A 27,635-nucleotide genomic window follows, 5' to 3' on the forward strand; every position below is an offset into this window, starting at 1 on the left:
TACTGGTACTTATATAGTTCTGGCACTGGTAGGATGTGTAAAATGTATTCTAATTATGTCAATTGTATTTTTAAACGAATAGGAAAGGTACTAGCAACATTTGTATTTATTGGGGTGCAGATGCTAATACCCATTGCTCAAATGATAACAACAAAGATAACGTGAAGTATGTTTTTGTACAAAGATCTTTCTGGTATAGTGTTAAGTGTCTTTGTGTTAAATGATAACTGTTTCAAACTGACTTCTTTTTATAGGTGGAGGATCAGCCGATGTATGAGGCCAATTTGTACATGTACGTTTACTTTGTCTGCTTCATCATCTTCGGCTCCTTCTTCACCCTCAACCTCTTCATCGGAGTCATCATTGACAACTTCAACCAGCAGAAAGCCAAGATATGTTTCAAACCAAACACAGGCTTTATTTTACCTGTTAAAATGGATCAAGTTGTGATAACAAATATGATATTTCTCTGTAAGTAAACTTGATCTTTTTATCTTTACATGGGGGGAACAGATCTTTTCATGACTGAAGAGCAGAAGAAATATTACAATGCAATGAAAAAACTAGGCTCCAAAAAACCACAGAAACCAGTTCCACGACCGGTGGTCAGTGAACATACTTTCTACTGTCTAATTTAACTAAAACCAGACACTAAATTCTGATTCAGCTGGAGTCAGGACTTTTTCTTTGTTAACTTTGTCTGTTTCCTCTGATTCTGTTGCCCCAGAATAAGTTCCAAGGTCTGGTCTTTGACCTGGTCACCCAGCAGATTTTCGACATCTTCATCATGGTGTTGATCTGCCTCAACATGGTGACCATGATGGTGGAGACGGATGAGCAGAGCGCAGAGAAAGAAAACCTCCTGTATTGGATTAACCTGGTCTTCATCGTCGTCTTCACCGGAGAGTGTAGTCTAAAGATCATTGCGCTCCGGCACCACTACTTCGCCGTTGGCTGGAACATATTCGACTTTGTTGTCGTGATCCTCTCCATCGTTGGTGAGTTGGCTGATCCATGTCATCCTTTCATCTGATGATGTCATTTCGTGATCAGTCATTCCAATGTGTCCAAATGTCTTCTTTTTACATTCAAGGAGCAGAAATCTCATATGCTTGAAGCTTTAGGAAATGTTATACGGTATTTTATAGACCAAATAATCAAAGCAATTATTTTTATTTTCTTCCCCCCCTTCAGGACTCCTCCTTGCTGACATCATAGAGAAGTATTTTGTTTCACCCACACTCTTTCGTGTGATCCGATTGGCTCGTATTGGCCGAGTTCTCCGTCTCATTCGTGGAGCCAAGGGAATCCGCACTCTGCTATTTGCCCTGATGATGTCACTTCCTGCCCTCTTTAATATCGGCCTCCTCCTCTTCCTCATTATGTTCATCTTCTCCATCTTTGGCATGTCCAACTTTGCCTACGTCAAGAAGGAGGCAATGATCGACGACATGTTCAACTTTGAGACTTTTGGGAACAGCATGATCTGTTTGTTTATGATTACAACATCAGCTGGATGGGACGGTCTGCTGAACCCCATCATGAACACGCCGCCGGACTGTGAACCCGACGTAGAGAACCCCGGATCCCCAGTCAGAGGGAACTGTGGCAGCCCGGCAATCGGAATCGTCTTCTTCACGACCTACATCATCATGTCTTTCTTGGTGGTGGTCAACATGTACATCGCCATCATCCTGGAGAACTTTAATGTAGCCACTGAGGAGAGCGCGGACCCACTGTGCGAGGAAGACTTTGAAATGTTCTATGAAACCTGGGAGAAGTTTGACCCCGACGCTTCCCAGTTCATCCAATACAGGTGAGTCCACACAGTCAATGTGGAATTCATCCAAACTTAACTCCCATACTGTTGTTCATGGCCTTCTTCGTGCTCCACAGTAAGCTGTCGGACTTCTGTGACACTCTGAAGGATCCTCTGAGGATTCCCAAACCAAACACAATCCAACTGATCCACATGGATCTGCCTCTTGTTCCTGGAGACAAAATTCACTGTCTGGACATCCTGCTGGCCCTCACTGCACAGGTAAACTTACCTTATCACAATAGGTTGGGTCAAGGTTTACTTACATTATATTCTGAGTCGGTGTCAGGATTGTGTTATGGTATGTTTGATCTTGATCTGATATGTTTGAAAATGTGACTTGGCCTATCTCCCCTTGTGCAGGTTTTGGGGGATGCAGGCGGGATGGATGCCCTCAAAGCCAGTATGGAGGAAAAGTTCATGGCCAACAACCCCTCCAAGGTTCTACTCTATTCTATTACTCCAACTACTGTCTTAGGGACTATGAGTGTTTACCTTAAACCTGTCTAATCTCACCAAAACACCTACTGGAATTTATATTTATTCAACTGTATGGAAGTTTTGGTATCAACAGACATTTTTACTGGAGTACTTAAAAAAATCAAGATGGTTAGTGCTATCCCCTGACAGCAAAACCTTTTTTTTTGTACTCAAAACCCTGGCCGGACAGGGGCTTTTCTGTGTCGAGGACCCTAAGTCATAAGACATGCTCTTGAAATATCAAAAATTAAACATTCAACTTCTATATATATATATGTACTTATTTTGATTAACAGAGGAGGTAGGTAGCACGTCTTCAGCGATACAGCAACTTTCTTATAAATTATCTCACTGTATGCAGACGACTGGACTTAATACGTTTCAGATTGGACTTTGTGTAAACATCATTGTTTCCGGACACATTTTTAAAACTTCTCATGACAGACTGAGTGAAGTTCATTGATTGGATCATATTTTAGGGTTGGGAGGTTATATGTCTGATTTGATTATGTTTTATACTAATGCCACACACTTGTTACAGGTGTCGTATGAACCAATCAGCAGCACTCTGCGGAGGAAACAGGAGGAGGTGGCAGCAAGTGTGATCCAGAGAGCATACAGGAAACATCTCCTTCAGAGAACAATCAAAATTGCGTCCTACAAATACCGAGAGAAGCAGGAGGGTAGACGAGATAAGGAGTTGCCACCTGAGACAGAAGGACTACTCTGTAAACGAATCAGTCAGCTATACGGAGACAAGGAGGAGACAGAAGAGCCTGGTGTTTCAGGCATTTCACGTGCAGATTCTCCTGCCCGGGTGGAGCTGCAGAGCGAGTTTCTACTTCACGCTGCTCCTCCCCTCAGAGTCCCTGACTTCCTCCGAGATGAGGACCTGAAGGAGTCTATTGTTTGATGATAGCCAAAGCTTGTGAGGTGTTCACTGTGGGAGGAATGAGGACTCAGCAGAGCAACATATCGCAGCAGAGACGACTGTGTGTCTGATAAGTGGATGCAGCAGATTGACTGTTAGTGACGATTAAAATCTGCTACAAGTTTATTAAAACTGTCATTGGATATTTTCGCTCTTCTTCTGGCTTTTGCACTTGAAACATTTTATCACTGTGTCTTTATTTCCTATTTGTGCTAAGGTGTGGTGAAAGTTTTCAAAACTCTCTGTGTTACTAACTTCAGCTATTTATAATCTACACTACTAACAATTTGCAGCTTCATCAGTCGGTCAAAATGTAAGCCACCTCCTTGACTCTAATACTGCCGCAATGATCAGGCCCTCCAGCAAATGGGAGCTTTTAAAGGTCACATATTATACTCCTTTTCAACACGTTTAATTAAGTCTCAGAGGTCCCCAAAACATGTCTGTGAGGTTTCTTGCCAAAACTCCACTCTTATCCTGCATGTCTATAAACTCCTCTATTTCAGCCAGGAAACAGGCTGTTTCTGTGTCTGTAGCTTTAAATGAAAGTGAGCTGTGTTGGACCGTGCCTCTCGGGGAGGGCTTGGGCGGCTTGGGCATTCTTGCACCATGCCAAATTGTTAACGGTCAGAAGGCAGACTCAGAGGACAGAGCAAACACCTAGCTGTGGGAGTGTCACCCACCTGGGGGAGGGGTTACTGCCCTTTGTGATGTCACAAAGGGAAAATCTCCAAACAGCCTAGTGTTTTCATTTTTTGTAATATAACAATGAGTAAGGTCTTTTTACCTGCTCTTTTGTAATGTTAACAGACAAAGAGTAAGGTATTTTACCTGCTTTTTGTAAAGTGTCTCTAGATAACACTTGTTATGAGTTGATGCTATACAAATAAAAATTGATTGATTGACTGATTGATTTTATGAAAAGTGGAGCAGGCAGAAGACGGAGAGGATGGACTTAGCCCATAATTGCGGGGGGTTGTAGACAGACTAGGGGCACATTTAAGTGTTCCAAAAATAGGGTAAAGTGTATTTTGCATAATTTGTGACCTCAAATGGACCAGTGAAGAGCTAATCAGAGTTGCTTCAGACGCACTTCAATGTCTCACAAACGTTTTTGTGACTTGCCTCCTAAAATAGATTGTCTCTCAACTGGGAAGGTTTGGCCCTGAATCAAAGCTGACAGGTACGGTTTGCACTCTGAGCGAGTCATATGAGGTGTGGGGGAGCAGGCAGCATGCATCTGATCATAACCTAACAATAAAATAAACAGGTTGCAGTATACTAACATTATTTATTGTATGATCATATCGTGTTAAGAAGTGGATTCTTTGGTCTCTTGGGTCTCACATAATTCAATTATGATAAAAAGCAAAAATGTCGATGTGATCATTGACTCACATAATTTCTTTTTTATTTAATATTGTTTTACTAGGATTTTATTTCTTATGAAAATGCTTCACGGTGATGTTAAGAGACGGTTCAGTTGTTGTCTCTCACGTGCAGGTTGCTCAGTAAAAATGGATTTACCTAAAGCTCTCTCTTCAATGAGCAGATCCTTCACTTTCTTTCTTTCTTGATCTCTTCTCTTTATGTCTTTATTATTTAACATATTTTTTCTATGAAGTCTCGTCTATCAGTGTTAATATCATATTTAACATATAAATTATGCTTCAAGGTAATGAATGAATCAGTGCAGCAATTATTTGTTGACTGAAACGTCTTTTTCTTTTCATCTTTGGCTTTATTCAAAGAATAAACTCAGAGATTAGGTGTGTTAAACTTGTTGCTAAGAAACCAGCGCTTCAAGTGATTGGCTTTTTGAGTGTCAGAGTCATCAGCCTGCTAATTGGTCAATTTAAAAAATGTTTGAGGAATATGCACATCAGTTGAAACCTGCAGTGATGAAAAAGTCATTAAAGCTTCAAACTGTCCTTAAAATGTTTCTGCTGTCATTCTTCAAGATCACCCGAACTTCACACATGCTCAATTTATTAAGTTTTCTATTATTATTATTATTATTTTATTCCTGCACACACCTGTACATTTCCATACCTCAGTACCAGGGGTCATCAACTGCATTTATACAAGGGCCAGCTTTTTTCCTGACTGACACAGTGGAGGAAGGACTTTTAAATATGCTTCCACATAAGCCTGACAGCTGTCAAGCACGATGGCAAGAAGTTGGTGTCACCTATGCGAGTATTTCAGCCTTGGGATTTTATTTTTATGTTCATTGTTTAATCACCGGAGATAATTTATATTCTGGGAGTCAGATGGGAAACTTTGGGGTCGCCGGATGTGGCCCACAGGCCGCCACTTGATGGTCACTGCTCTTTACCTTTAATGTGACACACTGTACACGTCTGTACAAAATCTCGTGGTATGGTTCCACTTCCTGCCTGGCTCAGAGGCCGTGCAGCAGCAGCTGTTCTCAGATCGAAACGGCCAAAGTTCAAAGAGAAAGACAAGAAGAGCAACAGCTGCCAACACAACTGACAAACTGAGTATTACATCACACAAACACACACAAACACACACCCCCACGCACACATTTTAAGTTTCTTGTTTCAGTCATCGAATGTTTCAAAGGAAATCTCTCTGCGAGCTGAAGCCACTCTAATGTTTAACTTCAAATAAATAAACTGATGAAGACATTTCAGAGCTCCCCATGGCAATTTGACCCGAAGAAAATACTTGGAAATGTATCAGATCAAACATCAAAAAGATGATCGTTCGAAATTTTATGTCAACATGATATTATTTACTGCTGACAGAACTGTTTAACTTAATTCAGTCTGTGTGTCTGTCGCCCTCTGCTGGCCCTCCCTTGAACTAAACTCTGTTTCACTCACACTGATAATAATCATGCCAGCTGCAGCGGGCAAGAAAATAGTTTGTTTAACTTTAAATGCAATTTTGAATACAGACAGGAGTAATTGATGAAGTTCTCCTAAGAAAAAAATTGCTTAAACACGCAGACTGACAGTGTCAACAAAGTCTGAATGATTCAGTTGACTATTTAAGTTTCTTATTTTACTCAAGAAAAAATGTTGTTCAGAGCTTCAAGTCTGTTCAGAAAACTCAGAAGACATTATTTGTACAATATGATGTGATTCTTCAGAGGACAAGATCATCACAACATCTAGTAGACACCTAACACTTGGTGTGTCTCCAGGGGCGTGTCCAGAGGGGTGGCATGCCCCCCCCCCCCCCTTGAAATCTTAAAATTCGTAACTATGATTGGCTATTTGCCTTGCAAGAGGTGGGACATGTTGAAATCCACTATTCATCCTGTGTGTTTTCAGTTCATAGATGTTTGTTCGCAAATTAAAATACTCTTTTTTTGAGTCCTTGAATAATTAAGATTGTAGATATATGTATACGTTGCCATTATCTTGTGTTACTTAAACATTGATGTGATAAGTGCAAACAGAAGAGGTAAATAAAGTTGTGTGCACCACAAATTTCAGGCCACCCCTGCATAAATCAGTGCCCAAGTTGGGGCACCCCAGTACAAAAAGTCTGGACCCGCCCCTGTGTTTACCCCCCAGAACAGTTTGTTCAGGATGATGTGACACCTGAGACATGATATGACTCTTCAGAGGACGAGTTCAACGTGATGTTTTTCTTCAGGAGACTGTTCGACATGAGGTGTACTTTTTTTAAATATAGATATTTTTTTCATAATAACGTGTCAGTATCAGTACTATAGGTATGGTACTATGTGTCTCGAATGCCCTCATACAAACAGGACAAATGAAATGAAAAGCTGGGGATACAGCTAGAGGAAAATAAAAAGATGATTGATTTACATTATATGTCTCTAAAGGACACACATTCAGTGTGAAGTATCTTAGCAGGAGACATGATCAGTATGACCTGTCTCTCTTCAAAAGACATACACAACATCAGGTACCTCTACAGGAGACACGTTTGACGTCCATATATCTGCAGAGAAAATAACATAAATGAAATAACATGTCTCATCATAGTACAGGTTACAGCTGATGTGTCTTCTTAGAGGACATCATTGAAATGACCTGTCTCATTAAAGGACATAACATATTTTCTAAGCAGTCAAATTTTGATATTTCGCATCTCTACAGTGGACACAGTCAACATGAATTGACGGTTCAGAGGACATGATGTGTCCCTCTTCAAGGGGACACGTTTAACATGACGGTTGATCACAGTGTGACCCTGCGGAGGTGAGCTGAGGTTTTTTGATTATCACCATGTGGATGAGATGATGATGGAGGTTTGTTAAGATGAATGAGCTCGTTTCTGCTGTCAGAGAGTGAATATTCAAAGTGAAAAAAACAAATGTGTCAACTAGAAGGTCACATCATACGTAAACACTTTATCACACACACAGACGCAAACACACACGCACAAACACACAAACACACCCACACATCTCATGCATATTTTCATATGCTATGTAGAATCTCTGACAGAGATGCTGGACATCGTGAAGGTGATTATAATCTTTCTTTGTCGACCAGGTTTCCTCTTCAGGGTCTGTGCAAAATCACATAAGTCAGAGGTGCTGCTTGTCAAGCCCCTGAGGGCTGACAAACCACAGCAGTGGCTCAAAATGAGCACATTTTGCAATGACAGTAGGAGGGGCCCCAAATACATTTTTGCGCAGGGCCTGAGCCAACTCTAGAATTGCCACTGAGAGAAGTTACCCTCAGGCTGGCACCCTTAAGAGCAGTGCAGAGGTAAAGCAATCTTTTAGACAGTAGCCCAAGGAGTCGAGACAGAAACCCTCAGGCAGAGGGGTGACACTTGACCAAGGGTTAGGCCCACCCTGCAGCATAGGCAAGAGGAGGACCAAGTGTACAGAGAAGCTTTGGAAGTCAAGCCTGAGGCCTGCAGTGTAGATGCTACAATACTTGAGGCCAGCAGGGGAACCGCTTTAAGGGCCAGCATGTCAAGGATGATGATGTGGCTGAAAGTGGAGGCAGATAAATGAACATTTAACACAGGAATGCTGGATTCAAACCGCAAAAAAAACATTGGATTGGGAGTTTCATGAGTTCGTTGATGTTTGTTATAGTGATTTGTTGACTAGCTGTTTGTTAACTCACTGTTAACTGAGCTTTCAGAGGTCAGCTTGTGTTTGTTGTGTGTTTGTTGTCTCTGCTTGTATCACTGTCACGGAGCAATGAATACATTTAGTTTCCAGTGTAATATAACTGTTAAAGGTCTGACCCCTCAGATCAGTGACAAGCTGTGAATAAATTCAGATCTCTGAGGACAAAAACATCAAACATCTGACTCTGTTTTCTAAAAGTGGATCTGACATTTTTACATTTTCACAGCGGCCGCTAGTTTCCTGTAACTCTGCTCACAATATTGAAAAGGTTTCTCTCAGAAAATGTTCATTGCATCATTTTGTTCGATGGACTCCTGTTATTGTTTTCCCTTCATTAATATGTATAATTTCACAGGCTTTCAGCTGGACTGGGCCTACTAACATGCTAAAGAATCAGATTTCATATTGAAACACATAAAATAACACTTCCATCTTATCATTTCTAGAGTTCTAGTGAATATCTGTCTTAAGATCCAAAACCTCCAAGAGAAATAATTTTAAACGTTTCATTCAGTTCATTTTTGTTGTGCAAAAACACAAACTCTGATGTTGAAATTCTTAATACTTAAGGAATAAGCAATCAGTACGTATTGTTAGGTTTCTGATGATGACAGCAGTCTGTTGGGACTTGGGTTGGGAATCAGGGGTCAATGGTTCAAGTCCCTATACAGACAGAGTATGTCACTTCGGACCTGGATGCTGGAGAGGTGCCACTTCACTTCCTGAGCACTGCTGAGGTGTCCTTGAGCCAGGCACAGACCCCCCCCCCCCCCCCCCCCCCAATCTGCTCATCTGCTCTCTTTTGTGTGCAGCCCCTCACCCAGACACCCGTCTGCACTGGGACTTTGCGCCCAAAATTTAAAGGAATGTTGTCCTGTGTCTAATTAGTAAAAAAATAACAGAAAACATTGATCAATGAGTCATCAATAAGCCTTTATATAAATATGTCTAGTAAGTGTTTTAATTGATTCTATTGTCAATGTTATTAATAATACAGGTGTAGTGATTTTGCTTGTTGCCCTTCGGGAAACCTTAATGTCCTATTGGGGAATAAATAAAGGTTTGGTGGTGATATATTTTAAGGTTTCTACAGTAGAAATACAATAAAATACAGTTCACAAGTTTACATATAAATGGTCTTATGTTGAGTTTAATAGCCTGTTGTTTTTGTAAATATATTACTGATTTCGAGAGAAATTGTACTTAATGTTCCAGTTTTTCCTTTAACAGTCAGCTTTTTCCCACCTCTACATATTCATTTGAAGGTGTTAGTGGTAAACAGAGGTCAACACACAGTACACACATGCACAAACACACAGGCACACACACGTAGTTTCATGTTTCTGGCGATACATTTATTCAATAAGTTTTCTTCTATAAAACCGTAATATGGGGCTGAAAACCTCAAACAGCTCTGAACTCCGATCAGATAAACTCCAAACAGAACGAAACAGAACCTGAACCTACCATGGAAAAAGGTCAGACTCTTTATTCTTCCTTTTTCTGATTTCACAAACTTGACAAGTTAATTTATATGGTTGTTTTTCTCTGAGCCTTAAAATCAGGTCACACCTGTCTGACTCTTACCTGTCTGACTCCTACCTGACGGTCTCACAGTTCTGTCTCTTACCTGTCCTTCTCTTACTTGTTTGTCTATTACCTGTCTGTTTTACACCTATACCTCACCCGTCTCTCTCTCACACCTGTCAGTCTCACCTATTTCTGTCCCTATATAACTGTATATCTGTATCTTACCTGTCTCTCTCCTGCCTCTCAGTCACATATCTGTCTGTCTCACCTGTCTCTCTCACCTGTCAGTATTCCTGTATGTCTCTCATCCTTTAATCTCTCACCTGTCTTGACTGTTTTTCTCCTACCTGTCTTTCACCTGTTTGTATCACCACTGTCTTTATCCTACCTGTCTGTCTCACACTTGTCTGTCTCTTACCATTCTGTGAGCTGAGTAACTTTTTATAACAGTTGCCATAGCCCACCTGTCTCTTTCACACATACAGTAATTGTCTCACACCTGTTTGTCTCTCACCTGTCTTCATCTAGCCTGTTTCTCCTTCATCTTACACTGTCTCATCTGTCTCTCTCGTTTTGTCTCACCTGTATGTATCTCAAATTGCTGTCTCACCTGTTTCTCTCCTGTCTGTCTCCCAGTGGTCCTCCTGCTGTCCATGTTGTCTCTAGGCGTCTCCTCTCAGCCAATCACAGACGTCCAACGTTTGTTCTCCATTGCTGTCAGCAGAGTCCAACACCTTCACCTGCTTGCTCAGAGACTCATCTCTGACTTTGTGAGTGTATGGCAGCCTAGAGGAACAAAATACTTACAAAACACAACAGGGATTAAAAGAAGAAACACACAACAGTAAAATAGAAAACACTCCACAGAGCATGTAATGGCAGGAAGCATTGTCATTAACTACCACTGTGTTTATAACTTTAGATTTTCAGTTTTGTAACTTTGGTATTTCTGTGTTCACAACTCTGTATTACTGTTTGTCTTTCTGTGTGATGTGTTTGTTAGGAGAGCTCACTGCAGACCGAAGAGCAACGTCAACTCAACAAAATCTTCCTACAGGATTCTTGTAACTCTGATTACATCATCAGCCCCATCGACAAGCATGAGACGCAGCGAAGCTCTGTGAGCGAACTACACAGTAGTACACACTCAATACAGAACACATCATAAAGCTAAATACTGTTACATGTTATGAAACGCATTGCAACAAAAAAAAGTACAGAATGTAGTGCAATTCTTTGTGAGAATTTCACAGAACCAGCAGAACACTGTAGCGAATAAAACTAAAAAAGTACAATATATTAATGTAATCTTGGAAAAGCTCAATAACGTCATTCTTTGTCATTGTGTTATTGTCGTCTGATTTTGTTGGACTGTTGTTTTTATTTTGTAGTTATCATTTTTATTATGTCATTGTGTTGTCGGTTTTCAGTTAGTTTTGTTATATTTTATTTATTATGACAGATAATGGTTGAACCTCACACGGGGCACCATATTTTACAGTCTTATGGTGTTTTCACACATGCACAAAAGTCCTGAAAATTCTCTAAAATTGTTAGGGTGGGGATGATTTTTATATCCTGTGATCTTTGGGCATGTAAGAAGTTGCTTCACACTCTTTTGTGGTCCATAGACCCAAAAGAAATCCATACTGTCAACAGTCATTTAGTAAATAGGCTGCAGATTAAGTTATTGAAATAACTTAATCTGCAGCCTGCAGTTCTCTTAAGAAAAACTAATATTCTTCTACATATCTATCTCCTATCTTCTCATTGGTTTGAGGTTCTAAAGCTGTGTTCTGAATGGTTTGTGCATGTTCAGAAGCTATTCTCATCTTAGTTCTCTTTATTTATATTTATTTATAACCTAGAACCAGACTTAGACTTTGAGTTAAACTGTGGTTCTGAATGGTTCGAGGTTCTTAAGCTTTGTTGTTATTTGTTCCAGGTTCTGAAGCTGTTGTCCATCTCCTATCGTTTGGTTGAGTGCTGGGAGTTTCCCAGTCGTTCTCTGTCTGGAGGTTCTGCTCCAAGGAACCAGATTTCCCGCTCGTTAACTGAATTGAAGAGAGGAATCGTGCTGCTTATCACGGTGAGAAAACACACACACAAGAACATGATTACATCATACAATACTCACTAATGTGACTGACCAACTAACCTACCTGCCTAATTCTGCAGGCCAATCAGGACGGAGCAGAATTCTTCCCTGAAAGCTCCCCGCTTCAGCTGGCTCCTTACGGAAACTTTTATCAAGGTCTGGGAGCTGACGAATCGCTGCGACGGACCTACGAACTGCTGGCCTGTTTCAAGAAAGACATGCACAAGGTGAGAAAGAGGAGAGCCTGATGTAATGATGATGAAGATACTGATGATTAGATGAAGTACTGATAATGTCTATGTTTACAGGTGGAGACCTACCTGACCGTGGCAAAATGTCGACTCTCTCCAGAAGCAAACTGCACCTTGTAGCCTGGCCTCTCTACCATGAAGCCACACCCTTGTTATTGATGTCAGCCCGCGTGTTTGTAGCTCTGCCTCCATGTTCCCTTACTCTGCTACCTAGTATTAGCATTAGCTTTACCTCTGTCAGTGTTATTATTGAGCATGTTTAGTTGCTGAACTCTAAAGAAGTGATGTAATCCTGTCACAATGTGTAATAAAGTGTGTGCTATGTTGCATTCAGAAGTATGTGTGTGTCGTGATGATTTATGAACCTTCGCTGATGAGAATTGTTGTTTCTTCTTTATGGCTTCAGGCTAATTTGGTTCTTAACGTTCCAAATCATCCCAGTCATTTTGTGTTTTTTCTTCATTTTGTTTTAGATGCATGAGGCATTCCTACCCTCCAACCAAATTAAGGCCATAATCAAAAGGGCACCAACACAAATTTACTGAATTTACAAATTCTTCTATCAATGAGCAGAGCAAGCAAGCCTCTTTGTCCCCTCCAGTATCTGCTTAACCAAAGCTTGACTGCCTTCTGAGGCAATCCTACAGGATAACAACTACACACAATTTGACCAAATAAAACACGACACCTGAACAAATTCAAAACGCTGGGATTTTAATGAGACAAAAATAACTACATAATTAAACAAAGATCAACTCAAAAACAAATTTAACAAAACACATCAACCAATCCCTGACTGAGCAGCACCATGCAGCAGTAACCACTCCAAAACTTCCGTTTTAAACACTGAGGCCAGGGCCCTTTCCAAATTGTCACAGTTCAGTAGGCAGTACGTACTATTCAGTAGGGAGTTTCAGTATACTGAACTTTCGTGGTCATTCAGTATGCATTTTTTGGGTCCACCTCAGTATACTGAACATTTCAGTATGGATACTAACTTCCGGGTTTTATGCAGTATAGATCAGATGCGTGCTTTCAGGAAATTAATTGTATTTTACCACCCACAATGCTGTGCGAAATTAAACGTAAATCATCACGTCACGTGTGCCTCCAAATCAAAACAAACGAGCGTGGATTAATTGAATCAAATTTTAATCTAGAGTTAAAGTCCCGACTGAAATCACTACTTTAAATTAACAACAGAAAATATGACAAATATCTGCATTATTATAAAACCTTTCTCCCTCTATTTAAATAATGATTTAACTATTTAAATGCGTCTTTATTGGTTTATTTTACTTTATATTCTGTATATTACTGTCTTTCATTTGTTCTTTCCTTTATGTACTGTATGTTATTTAGTTATTTAATCTGCCTTTTACTTGATTTACATTGTGATATTGTTTTTTGTTTACCTGACAGTATATGCGCATTACTCCTCTTGAATAAAGCTAAACAAAAAAAAACAAAAAAAAACGGGTGGATGCGTCCAGTTCGGGAAATGTAAATGATGTCACTTCCATACTGAATGAATCAGACGAAGTAGGCACAAATATCTGCCTACTGTGTGTGCATACTGAATAGTAGGTACTAAACTGTATACAGCACAGATAGTAGGTACTGACTACTGCCTACTGAAAGATAGAGTAGGTACTTGGCAATTCGGATACAGCCCAGGTCACTACTGCACATAGTTCTGGTTACATCTGTTTACATCTGTTAGTCCGATCACTGTCCCCTCATATCTACTCCTTTATATTTTGTATTTTTAAGTTAAGTTTAAGCTTTAAGTTGTATTCAAATTGACACTTTATATTTAGGTTAAAAGGTTTCGTACTTGCACTGTTGTTAATTTACTGCTCTGTGTGCCTTTGAATTGCCCCCCCGGAGACAAATAAAGTTTTTTGACTTGAATTGAATTGAATTGAATTACAGTTGTCACAGAGAAGTTTTCTCTGGCACAACCAGGGGGCGACAAATGCCCTCCCCTGCGTTACATACTTTTCACCAACAGGGGGCGCAAGCATTTTCTTCGGCTCTTTCCGTTTGCTCATCGTTCATCTTCGACTTCGACTTCGTCTTCTTCTCGGGTTTTATCGGCTAGTTTCGGCTGTTAACGGTCGGTGTGTTCAAATGTTCGGCCGCAGCTCCTCCTGCAGACCGTAGTGAAGAAAGAGCGCAGAGAAAATAGGGGAAACAGACGACAAGAGCGGATAGACGGAGTGTGGAAGCGGAATGACGGTGCTGCAGGAACCTGTCCAGGTAAACACACAGGTTCAGGTCGTTGTCATGAGCGGGGCTTCGAGTATTCCTAAAAGCCGCGGGGGCTCCCTTCTCCGTCCCGGCCACAGCGGCTGGTCCAGTCCGCGGTGTGAGAGCTTCTCCGCCCGCCACAGGCCCCGCATCGCGCCGCTACCAGCTCCGAACATTTTAAATGTGGAATTGCTGTTAAAAGTTGACAATCTCAACGATTATATATCGATAAAATGATTCATTACCTAATCACAATTCTGGTTCGTTCTCTTAGGTCCGGTTGTTACGGTTCAGAGAGGTCACGCCAGACACCTTTTAAAAATCTGTCATATTGAGGCTTCAACTTGTGTCGGTGCAGAAATCAACCTAAAGACATGGTTTTGATGATCTTTTAAGATAATATTGGTACTGCAAGGCGATTCGGCGTGGATCTGATGGTTGCTGCATCGCTTGGTTACATAATCTTGACATTTATTTCACGTATTTGTCTCATGTTTCTGCGCTCAGGCTCAGGTCAAAATGCGCCGCTTGGTCTCGACAGCTGCAGCGCAAAAACACTTCACAAAGTTGATATTATTCTTCCGTGGATCGTGTTTAGTTCAATGTGACCACGCCGAATAAAACAGTAAACACTATTCATCCGTTACAACTGATTTAGAAAGGGGTTCGTCTCTTCTGATTAGCAGTGTGTTCACAATCAGCTATAATCTAAATGGAGTTCTGTGTTATTAGCAATGCTAATGCCCGGATGCTAACGCCGTGGCTAACGTGTAGCCTAGCCGCTTCACTTAACCAGAAATCCTCCATTAAAGTTTACGAGAGAACAGAGACGGCTCCATAATGCTGTATTCAGTTTGAACTGGAAACGGCCGCAAACACAGAGGCTTAAAATAACCAATAACTTGTTTAATGTGCTTGTTTCTGGCGTTAACTAACAACAGCTTACTTAGCTGCCTGCTAACAATATTAGCCATCAGCTGGTTAGCTGCCATGTCAGCCAGTCCGACCAAATTAACCGAATTAAAACAGAATTTAATTTAGTGTTGAGGTTCAGGCCCAGTGTAGAGACCCCACTGGTGTGTTTGTGTTATCACTGAGGACTCAACATTAGTCTAATGCATTTTAATTCACTGTTACATATTACAATGCTGTGTTGAAAAGAATGTAATGCATGTGGTTATTCAAGTTTTATAAACGTCATATTATCACTTACAGTAAAGATTTATAATCAGTCATTGCATCTTAACCTCTGCAGAATCTTTAGGAGAAAGCCTGTTTGATCACTGACTTCATTTAAGTCTGTTTCTGTCTCTTGAGGAAAGAAAGGTGCAGTAAACATAAACAAACTGATGGTTATTATCAAAGTACAGTTTATTACATCAGTGTTATTGAAAAGAGAAACAGCTCATTATCCTAACAAATAACAGTCAAATAAACTTTATTTATATAGCACTTTAAACACAACATTGATTGATCCAAAGTGCTGAACATTGCAGAAACAAAGCATTAAAAAGTAACAGACAAGAATAACAACAATTAAAAAAACAGGTTACTGAACATTAAAAGCAATTGAGTAAAAATATTTTTTAAGGCGAGTTTTAAAAACACCAGTAGTGTTTAATAGTGGGAGAGAGACGGATGTCTGGGGGGCAAAGAGTTTCATAGTTTTGGTCCTGCAATAGAAAAGGTCCGATCCCCATTGCACGTTGTCCTGGATTTAGGCGGTGACAGAAAGTTTTGTGCAGATGACCTGAGATCTCTCACCGGTTTATATGGGGACAGGAGTTCTGAGAGGTAGGCGGGGGCAAGTTCGTTTAATGCCTTAAACACAGTCAGAAGTATTTTAAAATCAATCCTGAGCTTGACTGGCAGCCAGTGCAATGATGCTGAGCAGTATGTTAGTGTGGTTGACACAACATCCGTCTGACCTGCATGGTCTGGTTTTCACAGGTTTCTGTTGTGATGGATAGATATAGTTTATTGCCTGTCCCCAACAGAGACAGAAATTCTCCTTCGACAAGGCTCGAACAATGAACATTAAAAACAGAAAGTGCAGTACATTAAAAGAGGACTTACAAACAAGAGTTTCTAAAAAAAAAAGGGGGGGGGGGTCTATTTGATTTTGTTCAGAATGGTTATTGCAGAGGGAATGAAGGATTTTTTTTGTAGATGTTTTTCCGGGCCAGAGGGACTTTGTAGCGTCCGCCTTATGGCAGTAACTGGAAGGAGTGGTGGAAGGGGTGAGAGGGCGTCGCTCTGTGATCAGGGTGGCTCTCCTGATCACAGAGCGATTATACAGTTTGGAGAGGGTAGTTTGTGGTGAACCGATAATTGGCCTGATTAACGATGCGGGAGAGTTTGGTTTTTGTGTTTGGTGGTGAGGGAGTTGTACCAGGATGAGATGTTAAAAGTGAGGATGGATTCAACAAGTGAAGTTAAAATATGTTCGCTGACATTAAAAGCGCTTACCATGCACAGGGATTCTGCACGTACAGTGATGTCTTTTAATGTTCTTGTGTGTCAAACAGTCAATGTAAGCACGGCTGTGTGCAGGACAGGTTGTCTGTAGGGGCCGCATCAGGAGGGGAGACTTCAGTCTGGGTTCTGGAGTCTACACAGAACCCCCCTTGTCTCCAAATATTGATTGTGTTTTTATGATTAATTTGGGCTGGTATAAAGTGAAGCAACTGCCCAAAAAAGGTAATTGAACCATCTAGAGTGCAAATAAAACCTTGAGGGGGCTTTGTTTTACACCCAGTTAGAATACAGATCTTGCATTAATAATACATTGTCAACACAACTGGGAGGAAACTTTTAAATGTCTTGACTCAGGTTGCAGTGTGATTTTGACCAGCACAGATCTGTTGTTTTTAAATCTCTATGAATGCCCCCTCAGAACCAACACTGCTTTTTATAACCTGTTATTCCAATGTCTTAGCATGTGCCATGATGGCATATTGCTGCATGAAGCAAAGTGCAGCTCCGTGAGCCTCTAAGCTTGTCACTCAGAGATCTGCACAACAAGCACTGTGTCCAGAGATGAACCTAGTCTGAACTTGGGGCGTAGTGCTTTGTGATCTTAATTGCACCCAGAAATGAGCACTCTTAGACTCAATTGTCTAAAAAAGGCCTTCACATTTCTGTTTCATTCTGGTCTTTTAGACACCTGTAATCTACTTCCTAACATACAAGTTCTATTTTAGGTCGGGTTGGACGAGTTGTCTTTGTGGGGTCAGGACCAGTTGACTATTCTGGGTCAAGAGTAGTTGACAAAGTTGGGTTGGACAAAGCTGAGATGGAAATAAGCTAGTTGTCCTTATTCATTGATTATGTTGCTTCAGGAGTAGTTACCATTGGGGCCAAGACTAGCTGTTTGGTCAGCACTAGTTGACAAAGGGTATTCAGGACCTGTTGACCATATGGGGTTATCTAATTGTTTATGTTGTTGGTTCAGGACTTGTTAATGATGTAGGACCAGGACAAGTTGACTATGTAATAGGACTAGTTGATGAAGAGGGTTCAGGGCAAGTTGACAATTTGGTTTCAAGACCAGTTGAGGTAGGGTTGAACGTGCTGACCATATGGGGTCAGGACTTGTTGAGATTAAATCAGGTCTAATTGTCTATTTTGGGTCAAGGCTGGCAATGCATTGTTTCGGTTTAAGTATCTGATAATGGTCCAGTACAGACTCAGATAGCTAGATTGGGCATTAGTGAATATGGGCTGATCTATGGGGCCGAACTATACATTTCAGTTCTATGCTGTTCTGTGTTTACAGTAAGCATTGTGCACATATAATGGCTCCGTCATCAGTTCCCTGGCCTCTAAAAGAATGTATAAGAATAATGCTGAGCAGAGTTAATGGATGTAAAAGCTATATGCTTCACCAGACACCTGGAGCGCTGACGTTACCCAGTTTTCACATTTAATAGTTGACTGGTTGGACATGAGTTGCACGACGAGCATGAGACAATACTCGCAACATGAAAAAGAAATGGACAACATGGCGGTGCAGAGTTTAGGCTGCTTTGCACAGACAATGCGGCTCAACGAGGGTTCACTGAAGATTTCTAAAGAAGTTCATGTAGGCTTCCCCTGAAATTGTCCTGACTGAGTTGCATATTCACACAGATAGATAGATTGATTGATTCCAAGGGAAATCCAAAATTGCACCTCACAATGGGAATTCTTTTCTGTTGGACTGTAGCAGGGGTCTCAAGACTCAGAAACAGAAGAGAGCAAAACATAAGGAAGCAGTTTCAATATATATTCATAGATCTATTAGTCACTCTCGTAAAGTCTACTGTCATTCCCTTTTCACAGGATATAAAAATCATCTCTCCTGCTCGTTCACAGTGAATTTTTCTTTGTAATTTCTGCTGCCTTCTCCCATCAGCACACCCTGAGACTAGTTGTACGATGGGACTCAGCACTAGTCCGTGTCTCACATTGAACTCCCCTCTTTCTCTCTCCTTTTCTCTATCTCTGTGTTCAGGCTGCAGTGTGGCAGGCTCTGAACCACTACGCCTACCTGGACGCCGTTTTTCTCGCCGAGAGACTCTATGCTGAAGGTAACGTTTGTCTGTCTCTTAGTTTGTTCTAGATATACACCTGTGTGTCTTTCTGACCGGACACTTTGCTGTCTGTATATCTTCCTGTCTTGCCTCCCGGTGAGGCTTACATGTTTACCTGTGAGTCTGACTGAACACCTGTCTGTCTCTCAGTGAGGTCAGAGGAAGCCCTTTACCTGTTGGCTACATGTTATTACCGCTCGGGGAAGCCATATAAAGCGTACCGGCTGCTGAAGGCTCACAGCTGCTCCACACCACAAGTTCGATTCCTGCTGGCAAAATGCTGCGTCGAGCTCAGCAAGTAAGCAGATTCCACGGTCTCGATGAATACTCGATTCTGATTAGTACACCTATCAATGGACTCCATCTAACTCTGTCTCCTTTCTTTCGTTCAGGCTGGCAGAAGGAGAACAGGTTCTGATTGGTGGAGTGTTAAATAAACAGAAGAGTCAGGATGACATCATTACAGAGTTTGGAGACTCCGCCTCCTTCACGCTGTCGTTACTGGGACACATTTACTGGTAAGAAACAATCCCCCCCAGACTGTGTGTCGTTATAGACTTCACTTGTTTTGACACCTCTCTATCTCTCTATCTCGCCCCCCCCCCCCCCCTCTCTCTCTCTCTTGTGCTCACTCTCTGAGCAGTAAGACAGATCGTGTTGCTAAAGGTGCTGAGTGTTTTCAGAGAAGTCTAACTCTCAATCCGTTCCTATGGTCACCTTTCCAGAACCTCTGTCATCTAGGTATATCACACACACACACACACACACACACACACACACACACACACACACACACACACACACACACACACACACACACACACACACACACACACACACACACACACACACACACACACACACACACACACACACACACACACACACACACACACACACACACACACACACACACACACACACACACACACACACACACACACACACACACACACACACACACACACACACACACACACACACACACCTGTAGTTCATCGACATCATCATATGACAAATGTATTAACTTATGTCGTCTTTGTCTCAGGAGAGAAACCAGATCCAGATCAGGTCTTCAGGTTGTCCTCACTACAAAATTCCTCTATAGCCCCACCCCCTCCATCTGTTAGCCCTGCCCAGAACCCCTCCCACCGCTTAGACACCGCCCTGATGGAGACACCACAGGACACACTAGTACGTACTTCTAGCTAAGTGTATTGTAAACATATAACCTAGTCGGTCGCGGTCTGACCATTTGGTTGAATATGTTTTTTCTTTTCTCTCTTCAGGAGTTAAATCGTTTGAATTTAGAATCTTCTAATGGAAAGCTGACATCTGATTTGTCAGTCTCCTACATTGACTCCTCCCTCATCTCCCCGGAGACTGGCTCACTATTGGGTAACACAGTGTCCATGGCGTCAGCTGGCTCCTTGCTGGCTAAACAGAATAAGCCTAAGAGTGGGCGGAGTTTACTCGGAGGACCCGCTGCTCTCAGCCCACTGACGCCCAGGTGAGTCCATTCACATCCGCAAGTTAGCAGACATTTCATAAGTCGACCCGTTGCACAGTGCTCACTTTGTAGCCATCGGTCGACCAATAGCAACACCGCACAATGTGATGTCATCAGTCACCAAAAAGCGCACATGTATTGGGTGAAGAATGTCAGCGTAATGTTATTTGTATTTATTTATGCTTTATTTAACCTCAGATAAAAGGTTAAAGCCTCCATCACCTCCCGTAGAATCACATGATAAAGAACACATCAAGAAAAACCAGTTTCATTCTTCGTCTGAACACCTGTTGCTGCATGAAGCTATGTGAGCCTTGAGTGTCACTGTACGTAACAGTCACTGTGTGTCTGTGTAGTTTTGGCATCCTGCCCCTGGAGCCAAGCCCGGGAGACCCCACATATCTACAGAACTATTCAGCTACGATGGAAACACAATCTACAGCTCCCAACAAGAAGGTACATACACCTGCTGCATACCTAATAAATACCAACGCTCACTAATTACACATGTCTGAGTTAACCCCTTCCTGTGTCTCTCCCCACCTGTCTTTCTGTCTTCTACCCGTCTCACTCCTTACCTGTACGTTTTGTCGACTTATCTCACGACACATCTCACTCTCCCCTGTCCTCCTCTTCCTCATGGTTGTCTGTTTTGTCTCCTGGCCTGATCTTCTTCCTCCCCTTTCTGTCTGTCTGTCTTTTTCCCCTCTATGTTTTTTTTTTGCTTGACCCTTTTTTCTCTCTCTCAGTCTGTTTCCAGGATCAGTCAGTCAAAGTCTGTATTCAGTCAGAGCGGTAACAGCAGAGATGTCCTCCCCATCCCCTTCAACCAATCACAGACAACCGCTCCTCACACCAGGTAACTACAGTAACCAATCACAGATCTCCATCCCTCATTCAGGTAGCTTTTTATGAAGAAACCTGTAAGAGGGGTGAGATTGTTTTTCCTTTTTTTGTTAATCTCAGCTAGGGCTGTATGCAGCCAATCAGAAAGCAGCAGGCAGAGTGACAGTTCTTTCTGTTTGACTGTCCTCGATGCCTCACCACTTGTCTGTATCTCACTGATGACCTGTCTGTCTCTTAGGCCCGCGTTCACACTACATCCAAAAGTCACTCAGATCTGAGTTATTTTTATCACCGTCTGAACATAACAAGTCACCTTCATGTGTGAATTCCCACAGGAGTCTGATACAGGCCACATTTAAAATAATGTGAACAACCAAACAAAAAAAAATCTGATCTGAGCATTAAGACTTTCAGTGTGAACTCAGCCTTAGTAACTTGTCTTTCTCTCAGTGGCTCCCCTCAGGTTCTCAGTCCCAGTATGTCTGGTCCTCCAAACGTTCAGCCCAGAAGGAGCTCCAGACTGTTTACAAGTGCCAGCTCTACTGCCAAGGTACCACAGTAATACTTCTGCATTAACATTCTGTTCTACTAAAACTGTTAATTAAAAGAAATTAAATAACTTAGTAATAGTGCTTTACTGATGTAGGGTTCTATCATAATAGTATTGTAAATCAGTACTGCAGTTCTATGCAGACACAGTATTAGAAAGCTAGTACTATTTCTTTAAAGAACTGCAAAACTTCTGTTGTAATAACCAGTATCACATAATGTTTTTTTGTAATTTAGTACCTCATTTATACTACAATACTGATGTGACATCATACTGTAATTTTGCATGTATTTAAAGGTCTCTCCTACTTCAGAAAATGTACAGTAATACCTCAGTATTAATGAACAATACTACTTTTCCTGATACTATAAGTCTTGCACATACACTTTTATTGCATGTATCTCTCAAAAGCAGTTCTCAAACACTTGTGGAAAAGATATACAGTGTAGCAAAGACACTCAAAATGGAAAGTAACTGAACATATACGTGCATTACCGCTCGACACTATGGAGAGTGATGATGCTTGTTGTAATCCATATAGCGCCCTCTGCTGGTGACAGAGAACTGCTAGTGTGATACAATGACACTCAAATGAAATGCTATTTGACTTGTGAATGAATCGAGTAATATCGGTGCACATCTGCGATAAAATAATCTGACACTGATGGTCACTGGATATGATAATATCTGCAGGCCGGTTAACCTCACAGTACTGCAGTGCATTACTCATACTTACAACATTATACTTTTAAATATACTAATATAATCTCCCTGTGTGTGTGTGTGTGTGTGTTTGTAGGAGAACAGTAAGAAGTTAAAGATGAAGTTTCCGACAAAGATCCCAAACAGGAAAACGAAATGTAAATCAGCAAAGACGTCAAACAGCAGCAACCTGAACGAGAGTCTGGACATCCTGAGACTGGATCCCAGTCTGAGTCTACCGGACGCCAGGATCCCCCAGTACCAGAGAGCTGCTGCAGGTAATACGACTAAAGAAATACTGCAGAACCTGAACCTCAGCCGGAACCCATTCTGATTCAGCTTCCATAGTTTGAACTAGGGATGGGCGTTAACTGATCGTGATTTCAATATTCCAGTACTCTCATTACCATTATGAATGAGTAATCTGTTACTGTTACTGGTCTTTAAATCCCAGATCTGGATGAAATGACAAGTGATGGTAACATGACTCTATGTTTAGAGACGTCCACAACTCTGTAGTAACAGCCACTTTGCCGTTCTGCTGCGCTTGCCTCATACATCTTTACCCTTCTTGTACAGTAGCTGTTGTTTGCAGAAATGGTGGCTATTACTCCAGTTTGACAAACGGCATCAGCTCCTCCAAGCCTTTTCATTAAACGAAACTAAAAGGGGAGCGTATCTTGAGTCACTGTTTTTTTGTTATTAGAAGGATCATCTTCTCTGCTCTGTTTTCATCACCATGTCGTGTTCAAACAGGGCAACAGATGTGATGCAAGACTGCCTGTTGTCGGTCTCCTCTGGTTTCTTCTTGCAGGAGCGCATGTGGTTATTCATGGAACTAGTATTTCTTTGATGTGGTTAAAAACCACATATCTTGCACTACACGTCGTCCTTTTTGTCAAAGTTCTTCCACATATCACTTGTCCAGCTTGTCCATGTGTGCAAGGAGTAAAATGCTACTTAAATAATGACATCATCAACGAGTCCTGGAGTACCCATCCCTTGTTAGAACAGGAAGTGATATGACAGATGTTGAAGCGTTAAATCCCTCTGACAGTAGGATGTGTGTGTTCTGTGTACGTGAGCAGACAGCGTGATGGCTTTGCTACGAGAACTCGGGCGTGGTTACCAGGCACTGTGCTCGTACAACTGCAGAGAAGCCATCAACATCCTGACCTCCCTCCCTCCCCAGCACTACAACACAGGCTGGGTCCTCACACACATCGGCAGGGCTTACTTTGAACTGGCCGAGTACACACAGGTAACACACGTCTCATTTAGCTCACAGGTTATTATCTCACCTTTATCCTGGTCATTCAGCTTCGGTTGGGTTTGATTTTTTTGTTCCGGTGAATCTTGCTGTAGTGATGTCATGATGTGTGTTTGTAGGCGGAGCGTCTTTTCAGCGAGGTTCGCAGGATCGAGTCGTACAGAGTGGAAGGGATGGAGATTTATTCGACCACGCTGTGGCACCTGCAGAAGGACGTCGCACTCTCCGCCCTGTCCAAAGACCTGACTGACATGGACAAGAACTGTCCCGAGGTAAGAGCGACACCTCTTCAGAGAACATCCTGAGTCAGTCAAGACCCCAACCTTCAGTCCAACACCTCCTCGACCTACCACAAAACTTTGTTCTCATTAAGCAATGGTACAATTGGGACTAGTCCCTCTATGTGACTAGCTGTCTAACTTTCTGTTTCTCTGACCACCTGCATGTCTCCTCTGACAGCCTGTCTGTCTCTCTCTCTGTGACCACCTATCTGCCAGTCTCACAAACTATTTGTCCCGTACTCTGACCGCCCGTCTCTTGTCTCTTCAGGCGTGGTGTGTAGCAGGAAACTGTTTCAGTCTGCAGAGGGAGCACGACATCGCCATCAAGTTCTTCCAGAGAGCCATCCAGGTGAGCTTCCGTTTCCATGGTTACTGTAACCATAGCAACCAAAGCTAGATTAGTTTAGTGTGTGAATGAGCGGCATAAATAAATCAAATTGAAACTGAGATACACAAGGGGGACAGGTTTAAAAAAAGGCCTACTCTGTGGCAATCTGTCTGTTAGTTTGTCCCTCTCTTGCCTGTCCCCCTTCTGGTTTCTCAATGTCTGTTTTTTCTCTGCATGACCTCTCTCCCTCTGTCTCCCTCTGTCTCCCTCTGTCTCCCTCTGTCTCCCTCTGTCTCCCTCTGTCTCCCTCTGTCTCCCTCTGCTTTTTTTTCCTCACTCGTCTCTGATTCTCTGTGATCTGACTCTGCACCCGGGTCTCTCACCTGTCTGTTTCTCTCATTTATCTCGGTCTGTATCCGTCTGTCTCTCAGGTGGACCCGGGCTTTGCGTACGCTTACACTCTGTTGGGTCACGAGTTTGTTCTGACGGAGGAGTTGGACCGAGCTCTTGCCTGCTTCCGTAACGCCATCAGAGTCAACAACAGACACTACAACGCATGGTAGTGTTACACTGATGACTACAGTTTCCATGTTAACTATACACAATGTTATCACATGGCATTTTACTGATTGTGTGTGTGTGTGTGTGTGTGTTTGTTTGTTTAGGTATGGTCTGGGGATGATTTACTACAAACAGGAGAAGTTCAACTTGGCAGAAATCCACTTTAAGAAAGCTTTGAGCATCAACCCTCAGAGCTCTGTGCTGCTCTGCCACATCGGAGTGGTAAGTTAGCAAGTAGCATCCTCCATCTAAAACAAGTGCTTTGTTAGCATGTAGCATCCATCCACCCCCGCCCCCGCTAAGGTGTTTTCATTCTGTGTGTGTGTTTGTGTTGTGTAGGTGCAGCATGCCTTGAAGAAGTCCGATGCGGCTTTAGAGACTCTGAACAGAGCAATTGGGATCGACCCCAAGAACCCGCTCTGCAAGTTTCACAGAGCATCCATACTGTTCGCCAACGACAAGTACAAGGTATCACATCTGATCAGCAGTTAAACAGTCTCATTCTTTAAACGTGGATTCTTTTGTCAAAACAGTCGTCAAATGTTTCGACGGTGACGGTGACAGTGGTGGCAGAGATCAATAGTCGCTGTCTGTCTCTTTGACCCGTCTGCCTCTCTGTCCCCATGATCTTCTGCCTCTCTCTGACCCGTCTGTCTCTCTGTCACCATGGTAACCTGTCTGTCTCTCTGCAGGCGGCTCTGCAGGAGCTGGAGGAGTTGAAACAGATTGTTCCCAAAGAGTCTCTTGTTTACTTCCTCATAGGGAAGGTAAGAAACACCTGCTTACTTTTTGACCTCTGATGGTTACACTCCTCAATGAAAACTTGCTCTGAAATTTAGCCTGTCTGTCTGTCTGTCTGTCTGTCTGTCTGTCTGTCTGTCTGTCTGTCCGTCCATCCCCCTCAGGTATATAAGAAGCTGGGTCAGACTCACCTCGCTCTGATGAACTTCAGCTGGGCAATGGACCTGGACCCTAAAGGAGCAAACAACCAGATAAAAGAAGCCATCGACAAGAGATACCTGCCAGAGGATGAAGGTGAGACAGGTGACGGGTAACTAATGTACCTGGCAGACCTCAGGTGTGTGTAGGCTAGCTTTAGCTTTGTTAGTTTCTGCCTTGCTAATAGCTGCTAACTTGCTGAGGCAGGTATAAGACCTTTTGTCTGTCTGCCCGTCTTGCCCCACCTGTCTCTCTCACTACCTGTAACCTCCCATCTGTTTCTCTTCCCTCACCTGTCTGTCTCTTCTCATCTCTCTGTCTGTGATACCACCCGTCTTTCTCTCTCTCCCTGTCTCCCGTCTGTTTAAACATCTTTCTCTCTACCTGTCTCTAACAATATATTTTTCTCTACCTGTCTCACCTTCTCTCACTTCCCACCTCCACTTGCTCTCTCTATCCGTCTCTCTCTTTACTGCTGTCACTTTGATTTTGCACATACTGTCTCCCTTTCTCTCACCACCTGTCTTTCTCTCTCTCTCTCTCTCTCTCTCTCTCTCTCTCTCTCACTCTGCACCTGTCTGTCTCCAGCAGCGGAGGTGGACGACAGCCAGGACAGCAGCATCATGACGGACGCTGACGACACGCAGCTCCACACGGCCGAGAGCGACGATGTCCTTTAACCCCGCCCCATTCCATCTAACCTTGCCCTCGCTTGAACCAAGCCCCACCCCCACAATGATGGAGTATTGTTGCTAGGCAACATTCTGGCAAACAGATCTTCAGTTTTGCTCCGCCCCCCCCCCCCCCCCCCCCCAGCCCTCCTTTCTGTTCTCTGATGGCTGAAACAGACTGCTGCTGCCCTGAAGCCCCGCCCCCCGGTCCATCTCCTCTTAGTATGTCATCGAGCTTGTCCTCTGACATCACAGCTGTTTTTTATGTTCTTTTTATCATCGTTATGGAAATAAACAATAAAAACATGTAAACCCTGCCTAGTGATGTCTGTCTTAATCCTGAGAACAGCCGCCTGTAGAGCAGCTCTGATTGGACCAGGTGAGTAATGGCTGACTGCTGTTTCCCTTTCCAACCTTATTTTATGTTTTTATATTGAATTTAATAATTACTTAAATCACTTGTTTTTTAATTTATTTTTGACAGAAAACATGATGATTCATGTGAGGTCCCGTTTGTTTAACCAGACTAATGTTGCATATGCTTTCTTAACTTTGTGTGTTTGGATATTTGGCCCTGAATATTTGCTGCCCCGCCCCTTTTTGGATTAAAGCAGACCTGCTAATATGACTGGCCTAAATTTCAATTCTGTATTCTACGGCGATTAACAGGCTATCAAAGCAAACAGATAAATTAGTTTCTGTTCAGCTCAAGTTAACCGGACATGCAGCGCCATCTTGTCAATGGAGGCGTCATAAACTGACATCACAGCTCATACCTATAGTGTGTATTTTAACCTCATCACTTGAGTGTACTACTGGGCTGTAATGTAGCTGTAGATAAAGCCATAGTTTTTTTTTTAAAAACATAAAAATACTAGAGACTATTTCTTGACATAAGCCAACCAGTTGTTTAAGATGAGTATAAAATAAACTAACCTGG

The 27,635-nt window shown here is 42.3% G+C and overlaps 3 protein-coding genes across 4 annotated transcripts in view; all 3 read left to right on the forward strand.

The window, feature by feature from the left end:
* The window catches only part of scn4ab (sodium channel, voltage-gated, type IV, alpha, b), a 29,267-nt gene extending 24,102 nt beyond the window's left edge, over positions 1 to 5,165 (forward strand). The window contains exons 25-31 of the mRNA XM_065964958.1: positions 255 to 392; positions 501 to 605; positions 728 to 998; positions 1,195 to 1,816; positions 1,897 to 2,041; positions 2,183 to 2,260; positions 2,841 to 5,165. Of these exons, the coding sequence (XP_065821030.1) occupies positions 255 to 392; positions 501 to 605; positions 728 to 998; positions 1,195 to 1,816; positions 1,897 to 2,041; positions 2,183 to 2,260; positions 2,841 to 3,212 (1,731 nt within the window). The 3' untranslated portion in view covers positions 3,213 to 5,165. The remainder of the gene's footprint in view (positions 1 to 254; positions 393 to 500; positions 606 to 727; positions 999 to 1,194; positions 1,817 to 1,896; positions 2,042 to 2,182; positions 2,261 to 2,840) is intronic.
* A 4,578-nt stretch (positions 5,166 to 9,743) lies between these two features.
* gh1 (growth hormone 1) lies at positions 9,744 to 12,546 on the forward strand. Its single transcript, XM_020641023.2, has 6 exons — positions 9,744 to 9,809; positions 10,498 to 10,631; positions 10,865 to 10,981; positions 11,807 to 11,950; positions 12,040 to 12,186; positions 12,268 to 12,546. Exons 1-6 carry the CDS (start codon positions 9,800 to 9,802, stop codon positions 12,328 to 12,330), a joined length of 615 nt encoding a protein of 204 aa, XP_020496679.2. The 5' UTR covers positions 9,744 to 9,799; the 3' UTR covers positions 12,331 to 12,546.
* A 1,768-nt stretch (positions 12,547 to 14,314) lies between these two features.
* On the forward strand, positions 14,315 to 27,012 carry cdc27 (cell division cycle 27). 2 transcript variants are annotated; one of them, XM_020641055.3, is made up of 20 exons: positions 14,315 to 14,472; positions 18,959 to 19,034; positions 19,188 to 19,335; positions 19,430 to 19,555; positions 19,681 to 19,778; positions 20,086 to 20,231; positions 20,327 to 20,547; positions 20,904 to 21,003; positions 21,297 to 21,406; positions 21,844 to 21,943; positions 22,743 to 22,923; positions 23,734 to 23,906; positions 24,035 to 24,187; positions 24,465 to 24,545; positions 24,956 to 25,083; positions 25,190 to 25,307; positions 25,425 to 25,553; positions 25,778 to 25,852; positions 25,991 to 26,120; positions 26,613 to 27,012. In XM_020641055.3, the coding sequence occupies exons 1-20, from the start codon at positions 14,446 to 14,448 to the stop codon at positions 26,702 to 26,704; spliced, it is 2,412 nt and encodes an 803-aa protein (XP_020496711.1). In that variant the 5' UTR covers positions 14,315 to 14,445; the 3' UTR covers positions 26,705 to 27,012. The 2 variants fall into 2 exon arrangements, with proteins under 2 accessions (XP_020496711.1, XP_020496712.1); XM_020641056.3 differs by having other exon boundaries at positions 26,616 to 27,012.
* The last annotated feature ends 623 nt before the right edge of the window (positions 27,013 to 27,635 follow it).

Source organism: Labrus bergylta, chromosome 16, assembly GCF_963930695.1.
Source record: "Labrus bergylta chromosome 16, fLabBer1.1, whole genome shotgun sequence".
NCBI classification, from domain to species: Eukaryota; Metazoa; Chordata; class Actinopteri; order Labriformes; family Labridae; genus Labrus; species Labrus bergylta.

Coding starts and splice junctions, on each gene's coding strand:
- gh1 (XM_020641023.2), top strand. Junction 10,982..11,806: donor ATGAGACGCAGCGAAGCTCT/GTGAGCGAACTA, acceptor TATTTGTTCCAG/GTTCTGAAGCTGTTGTCCAT. Junction 12,187..12,267: donor TCAAGAAAGACATGCACAAG/GTGAGAAAGAGG, acceptor CTATGTTTACAG/GTGGAGACCTACCTGACCGT.
- cdc27 (XM_020641055.3), top strand. CDS start 14,446: ATGACGGTGCTGCAGGAACCTGTCCAG. Junction 19,779..20,085: donor CCAGAACCTCTGTCATCTAG/GTATATCACACA, acceptor TCTTTGTCTCAG/GAGAGAAACCAGATCCAGAT. Junction 20,548..20,903: donor CTCAGCCCACTGACGCCCAG/GTGAGTCCATTC, acceptor GTGTCTGTGTAG/TTTTGGCATCCTGCCCCTGG.